Source organism: Salvelinus sp. IW2-2015, unplaced genomic scaffold (assembly GCF_002910315.2).
Source record: "Salvelinus sp. IW2-2015 unplaced genomic scaffold, ASM291031v2 Un_scaffold1238, whole genome shotgun sequence".
Classification (NCBI taxonomy): Eukaryota; Metazoa; Chordata; class Actinopteri; order Salmoniformes; family Salmonidae; genus Salvelinus; species Salvelinus sp. IW2-2015.
In genome coordinates, this window is record NW_019942792.1 from 19,362 (window position 1) to 27,522 (window position 8,161).

At 41.0% G+C, this 8,161-nt stretch overlaps 1 protein-coding gene across 1 annotated transcript in view; it reads left to right on the forward strand.

The window, feature by feature from the left end:
- The first annotated feature begins 932 nt into the window (after window positions 1-932).
- LOC112070149 (ragulator complex protein LAMTOR5) overlaps window positions 933-8,161 on the forward strand; it is an 8,586-nt gene continuing 1,357 nt past the window's right edge. The window contains exons 1-3 of the mRNA XM_024137568.2: window positions 933-1,260; window positions 1,351-1,412; window positions 2,185-2,302. Coding sequence (XP_023993336.1) covers window positions 1,226-1,260; window positions 1,351-1,412; window positions 2,185-2,302 — 215 coding nt within the window. The 5' untranslated portion in view covers window positions 933-1,225. The remainder of the gene's footprint in view (window positions 1,261-1,350; window positions 1,413-2,184; window positions 2,303-8,161) is intronic.

The following is an 8,161-nucleotide window of genomic DNA, read 5'->3' on the forward strand; positions in this document are numbered from 1 at the left end:
ACAGAGATGGAAAATATTCCCCGGAGTGATTGATGCTTGTCGGATGAATCGTATGGTCAACGAGGAAAAAGTGAAGAGTATCTGTTCTTTTGTTTTTTGAAATGGAGTCTCTCCCTACTCAAGTGCAGTTTGGGTATATTAACTACAGAGTCAGAGCATGTATCCCAAGACCAATGCAGTGTGATCACTGTAAAGCTTTTGGACATGTTTCAAGTGTTTGCAGAAGAGAGAAGCCAAGATGTGGAAAAGATAATATCCTGTGTTTTAAAAGTAATGAAAATGTGACATGTTGCCATTGGTGTGGGAACCATGAAGCCACATCTTTGGAATGACCAACAAGGGTGAAAGAGAATGAGATGGCCAAAGACAGGGCTGTCCAGAGCATTTCATATGCAGCGTTTGTTAAGAGGGTGGAGGTTTCGAATGGTGGTCCTGAAGAATCCATGATGGTGGATAGACCTTCACTGAAGGCTGCAGGGGTTGTCATTCAGTAGCAGGACCCAGATATGTTAAAGGTTAAGAAGATGGCCTTTTATAGCTATGGGAATTAATGGCACTGCCAAGGTGGAGAGGGAGTTCAGGAAAATAGATATCATTGTAGATGCGACGGAACGGTTCCAGGGACTGAAAGAACTTCTCAGTGGAGGAGTTTTATGGAGTATTGTCACAAGCCGTACCACCCTGTCAGGTCATAGAGCCTGAAAAGGGAGATATGGAGATTTTAAGAAAGGAATAAGTGGGGGTGTGGTTTTGTTAATGTTTTTTTTTAAATTGTTTTATATTGGGTGGATTAAGTTTTCCTTATCACGTATGGGTTTTATTTTTTGCCTTGGTTTTCTCAACCCTGTCCAGTTGGTGGCGGTAACACACCTTTTTTGGGTTGTAGTCTGCCATAAAACCTACAGAAGAAGGGTCCTGAGGAGAGGTTTGAGAACCACTAATGTAAAGTGGGGGTAGCTTACCAACAAGAGTATATTGTTGTATGTCTATTGCTTTTGGGAGAGAAGCAACTGTTCTTATTTTGTAAAGTTGTATTCTTTCTCCACCCTCCTTTCCATTCCAGAAAAAAATCAAAAGGAATCGCGTTTGGTGTAATTTAGCCTTCGCTGTTTCCGTAGGAATGCGCATCAGCTGACTGACTCGAGAAAATTCAGAAAGCAGACAACCACAAGAAAATTATTGGCAAATATCACATTTATTAATTGCAGCTAACGCTATCATAACCATGGAGTCGACTCTCGAGCAACATCTGGATGATACGTAAGTGATTATTTGATCGAAACTTATTTGATTGTACCAAATCGTTGAATTATGTGAACATTTTCCTCAAATGTTGTTTTGATATGATAGCATGAAGAATCCAGCTATTGTCGGAGTTCTCTGCACGGACCAACAAGGACATATTCTAGGCTGTAAGTAAAGTTCTCACATTTCTTGTTGCTGTCTTTATGTATCTGATTATTCAGCAGACAAATGTTTGACTGGCGACCACACGCATTCGTCGTCAAATCAATAACATGTATTTCACAATGCCCTGTATCAGCACTGTGCTTATACAGAGATACCCAGAGAACCACAGCGACTATGGAAAAACTCCCTGTTAAGGCAGAAACCTAGAGGAACCAGGCCCCAGTCGTCTTCAGGCTATGGCGATAGAGTATATGGCCATTAAGGCCTAATCGTTCTTCAAGATGTTCATAGGTGACCAGCAGGGTCAAATAATAATCCGTGGTTATAGAGGGTGCAACAGATCAGCACCTCAGGAGTAACTGTCAGTCGGCTTCCAGGACAAGGTACTAGGTAGCACATCTGGTGAACAGGTCAGGGTTCCATAGCTGCCCATCATTCGTCATTGGAGGAAATGCTGCTTAGCTAGCTAAAGTGTTTTGCAGCCTATGTCTGGTAACTACCTCTTCTAACATTTGACACTTAAACAAAATACTAACTGAATGTTTGAAAACTATAAAAATATACCCTCGAAATGGCAATAGTAACAAATATTAGACAATGCAATAAGTAAAATAATAGTAGCCTAACTAGAGAAAAATCCTGTTATCTCCAGTAATGCCTAGCTAATGTATCAGGCCCACTTTTGATACTAGGTAACTTATCACAAGATCAGCCTACATTTTGACCTTGTGGACTGAATCAGAGTCCACTTTGTCTCCTTGTGTTTTATTTCAGGTCGTGGCTCTCTGTCTGATGAGCATGGGGGAGTGGTATCTGTACTGGCCAGACAGGCAGCCTCTCTCACCAGAGACCCTACAGACAGCCCCACAGTGTGCCTGGAGTCAGATTCAGGGTGAGGAATCACATCCAGTCAATATTAGGGTGAGTTTGTTTTGCATCGCTTGGTGCCCCGGGTGGGTGGGATTTCACTTTAGGAACAATGGAATGGTCTAAAATGTGCAAACCCAGGACACCCGGCGATGCAAAACAAACTCTCCTTCGGATAGTTATATGACCAGTTACTATTTACAAATAAGGTTTCTTGCTCCTGTTTCTTTGGCAGAGGATCTGAAAGCATTGAATAGATAATAGTGAAAAGTCTTCCCAGCCTGTCAGAGGGCAATGCCAAGCTATTATCATGTTGCTAATACCTTTGCAAGTTTTTCACATCTACATGACAGGCATATGCAGGAGCTAGGGGTGGATTTGGGACTCGACTGGGAGCTTATCTGCAAAGTGCATGTCTTGTGAAACTGAAATCACTTTTACCTAATGTTTACCAGCATCTCACCTGTGCAACTAGAGGTGACAAAACTCTTCATCACTTTTACTCCACACACAGAAATGCATACTGCATATGAAGATTTCCTCGCCCTCCCTTTGGCAAATCTGACCATAACTCTATCCTCCTGCTTACAAGCTAAAACTCCAAAACAGGAAGTACCAGTGACGCCCTCAATATGGAAGTGGTCTGATGAAGCGGATGCTAGCACAGACCAGAATATGTTCCGGGATTTATCCGATAACATTGAAGAGTTTACCACATCAATCACCGGCTTCATTAATAAGTGCATTGACGACGTCGTCCCCACAGTGACCGTGCGTACATATTTCAATCAAAAGTCATGGATTACAGGCAACATCCGCACTGAGCTAAAGGTTAGCGCTGCAGCTTTCAAAGAGCGGGACACTAATCCGGATGCTTATCGATTAAAAAACAATGAGCGTGCTTCCATGGGGCAGAAGTTAGCCTGTTGTGATTCTGGATGGCCATATTGCGAGCAATAATGACATGAAACTGCCATGTGAGGAATCGTAAGTGGCTCGTTTCAGCTTATTTCATCTTGTTGATACCATGTCTTGTTTTGACTGATTTCATGTTAATGCTAATATGGCTAAGATTCGCTAGCTAACCAACAACTGTAACAATGTATTTGAGAGACAAGGTCATTGTGTAAATGTATGTTTTCAATAAACCTCGGAGACTAAATATAGCTTACACGTTGTCAACAATCTAAGCCAACCTCTGTTTTGCCTCATGGTTGCGTGTCGTTTTCGTTGCTAAAGAACCAACCAGTCTAAGAAATCCTGCTGCGACATCCGACGAACCACCAGCGTCAATACAGGACTAAGATCGAATCCTACTATTCCGGCTCTGACGCTCGTCGAATGTGGTGGGGCTTGCAAACTGTCATGGATTACAAACGGAAACCCAGCCTGCCATCTGCCCAGTGACGCAAGCCTACCAGAGGAGTTAAATGCCTTCTATACTCGCTTCGAGGCAAGCAACACTGAACCATGCATGAAAGCACCAGCTGTTCCGGACAACTGATCCTGCGCTCCGTAGCCAATGTGAGAAGATCTTTAAACAGGACACGTACTCGGAGCATGCGCTGATCAACTTCTCCCTGACCTTGTCTATAATACCAGTCAAAAGTTTGTACACACCTACTCATTCAAGGGTTTTTCTTTATTTTTTACTATTTTCTACATTGTAGAATAATAGTGAAGACATCAAAACTATGAAATCATATAGTAACCAAAAAAAGTGTTAAATCAACATATATCTTATATTTGAGATTCTTTCAAGTAGCCACCCTTTGCCTTGATGACATCTTTGCACACTCTTGGCATTCTCTCATCCAGCTTCATGAGGTAGTCACCTGGAATGCATTTCAATTAACAGGTGTGCCTTGTTAAAAGTTCATTTGTGGAATGTATTTCCTTCTTAATGCATTTGAGCCAATCAGTTGTGTTGTGAGAAGGTAGGGGTGGTATACAGAAGATAAGGCTATTTAGTAATAGCACCTCAAGTAACAGACGCATCAACTGTTCAGAGGAGACCGTGTAAATCAGGCCTTCATGTTCAAATTGCTGCAACGAAACCACTACTAAAGGACACCAAGAAGAGACTGGCTTGTGCCAAGAAACACAAGCATTGGACATTAGATCAGTGGAAATATGTCTTTTAGATTTTGTTCCTTCCGCTGTGTCTTTGTCAGATGCAGAGTAGGTGAACGGGTGATTTCTGCATGTGTGGTTCCCACCGTGAAGCATGGAGGTGGTGGTTTTCTGGTGACACTGTCAGTGAGTTATTTATAATTCAAAGCACACTTAACCAGCATGGCTACCAAAGCATTCTGCAGATACGCCAGCCCATCTGGTTTGCGCTTAGTGGGACTATCATTTAACAAGAAAATGACCCAACACACTGCCAGGTTGTGTAAGGGCTATTTGACCAAGAAGGAGAGTGATGAGTGCTGCATCAGATGACCTGGCCTCCACAGTCACTCAACCTCAACCCAATTGAGATGGTTTGGGATGAGTTGGGCCACAGATTGAAGGAAAAGCAGCCAACAAGTGTTGAGCATATGTGGGAACTCATTCAAGACAGTTGGAAAAATCATTCCAGGTGAAGCTGGTTGAGAGAATGCCAAGAGTGTGCAAAACTGTCATCAAGGCAAAGGGTGGCTACTTTGAAGAATATAAAAAATATATTTTTATTTGTTTAACACTTTTGGTTACTACATGATTCCATGTGTTATTTCATAGTGTTGATGTCTTCACTATTATTCTACAATGTAGAAAATAGTAAAACATAAAGAAAAACCCTTGAATGAGTAGGCGTGTCCAAACTTTTGACTGGTCCTGTACATGTTTCAAGTAGGGCTGGGAATTGCCAGGGACCTGACAATACAATATTATCAAGATGCTTAGGTGCCATTATGATATGTACTGAGTCCCACAGTGGACGTGTCATAGTACCCATAAAACCTAGCGGTCAAACAGGGAAATGGTTCCAATCGTTTTGCCACCATTCATTTTTCCCATGGAGGATTTTAAAAACACTTAAAATAAGGGCTGTGTTTCGTGTAGGCTTACCCTGGCGTGATGTTTTTGATAATCAAAATCTCTCTCGGACAAGATGACCTTCAATATATTCAGCTCTATTTACACTCCGATTAGAAAATGCTAATTAGCATCAAAGTAGACATACAACGCTGCAAGCTCTTGCACGTCATCTTTAGCTAACAGGTATTGTGTCCATTTTAAACTTCCCTAAGACCGTTCACAGAATTGTCAATTTTAAGGTAATGTTGCCAATTTATTCATTACTAAATTGAGTTAGTTAATCCAGAGATTCTTACCTTTTGCCTCGATTCAGCAGTCTCATCCAGATCATCATGGCATTTGTAGTTCAGGATGACAGCCACATTAGCAGCTAATTTAGCATTTCATTTTTTGGGGGGTAAAAACATCAAATTTAAGTTTTTATACATTTCAGACATGGAATGAAATGTGCTTCACAGAAAGAAAAACAAATAAAAACTGAAATATTTAATACACAACAAACATGAGGATTTAAAAACAAAAGAATAACAATTAAAAACAATGGCTAAAAAGCACCCTAAGTTAAAAGCAAGGTGTTTTTAAAGATCTATTTTAAATATGTCCACAGTTTCGGACCAGGTTCTCTAGCAGGCTATTCAAGAGGCTGGGGGGCATAATAACTAAAGGTTGTCTCTCCATACCTCTTAGGCATGGGCTTTGGGATAGTTAAAAGGCCAGTGCCAGAGGACCTGAGGGACCTACTGGGTACATAACTTAAAAGCATGTCCGACATGTATCGGGATGCGCAAATCTTGGATTGATTTAAAAAAAACAATAGTTTTGAATTTAAGATTCTTCTAACAAGCAGCCAGTGCAGAGACCTTAAAACCGGTGTAATGTGTGCTCTCCGTCTGGTCTTTGTCACCACCCGTGCTGCAGCATTCTGTGTTTTGCAGTTGACCAATGGCTTTCTTGGTAGACCAGACAGGAGAGCATTACAGTAGTTTTTAATGCCGCACCGTGGCAATGTTCCTCGGGTAGTAAAAAGCTATTTTGGTCACATTCCTAATGTGTTATTCGAAATTGAGTTCAGAATCCAAAATGACACCTAGGTTTTTTTAGCTGGTGTTTTATCTTTATTGCCCGTGAATGTGCGACCAGATTCTCTGTGCTTTGGCTCAGACTTTAAAAAAAATGTATATCGTATTTTTGCTGTGGTGGTTACGAGAAACAGATTTTTTTTTTCTTTTTTCTTCTGTTTGAACCAATTTCTCCAGAATTTTTACTTAATAGTGGAAGGTTGGAGATTGGCCGACCAATTGCTAAGAGCTGAAGAACAATAGCTTGCGCTTCTTCAGATATGCAAATAAAAACAGTTTTGAATACGGTGGTGGGGATAGGATCGAGAAGGCAGGTAGAAGGCTTAAGTTGTGATATAACTTTCCTGAGCATGTCTGTGTCAACCAGGGGGGGGGAAATCCATAGTGCCTTTGCGTGGTAGGCTAGGACACATCATTAAACTTCTCATCCGGTCTTGTTTGACTGATACCCAGCCTAATGTTTGTCTTATAGGTTTGCGGGGGTAGGATTTTATCTGGCTATCCATGGTCGAGAAGCACACTCAACTGAGCACACTCAAGTTCGATATGCCAGACGGGCTAATTTTTCTAATCGACTTGTTATATATGCCAAGTTGCTCACTCAGAATATCATAATGGACCTGCGACTTTGACTTTCTCCACTTCCGCTCTGCCTTTCTACAATTTCCTTTTTTAATTGATTTGTTTCCTCACTCATCCAAGGGCCTCTCTGTTTGGATGTGGACTTTTTCCACCTTACTGGAGCTATGGCATTAATGGTTGCCTTTCATTTGCTATTAAAGTTATCAACTAAGTCATCACAAGAGGGAAGGCAGAATAGGTGATGGAGTATTGTTCATACACTCAAAATCTGTAGCAACTTCAGAGGTAAGATGGCGTTTCTTAACGTGTTCATTATTACCCTGTGCTATGGGCAACAAGGTAGTAAAAAAATCCACAGTGGTGATCAGATGAAGCAATATTAACAATAGAAGCTATGTCAATAGAAAGCCTCTTGGTAGGGTGGGCCCAGTAACATGTTGGATAAATCTATAGAGCTGAAAATATTCATAAACTCAATGGCCTTGGAGTCAGTCTCTTTGTCAACATGAATATTAAGGGGCGGCAGGTTGCCTAGTTGTTAGAGCGTTGAGCCAGTAACCGAAAGGTTGCTAGATTGAATCCCCGAACTGACAAGGTAAAAATCTGTCGTTCTGCCCCTGAACAAGGCAAATAACCCACTGTTCCGCTGAACAAGGCAGTTAACCCACTGTTCCCCGGTAGGCTGTCATTGAAAAATAAGAATTTGTTCTTAACTGACTTTCCTAGTTAAATTAAAGTCTACACTTGTTGTTTGCAAAGCATGTGACAAATAAAATGTAGATTTAGTTCTTTGACTGTGCTGCCACCTTGTGGATGTCATAAGTATGTGCAACGCTTCATATTTATTTAACTAGGCAAGTCAGTTAAGAACAAATTCTTATTTACAATGGCGGCCTAGGAAAAGTGGGTTTAACTGCGTTGTCGGGGGGGACCTCGCCCAAATGTATAGCCCCGTTGGAAAATATAAATGTACTGTTTGAAAATGTGAAGAAGGGAAAAAAACGACGGCATTGCACGTACCCCCCAGTTTGGGAATACCTGCTCAACATGTCTAGAAATTATGGAAAGATATTCATAGTTTTATCATTGTTAATATTCTTGACCATTCTACATTCTTCTAATAAGAAAGCTGTTAAAAACAATCAATGTGTGTGTGTGCATCTTTTAAGGTCTTTGTTATAATCAGTAATTTGTTGTAC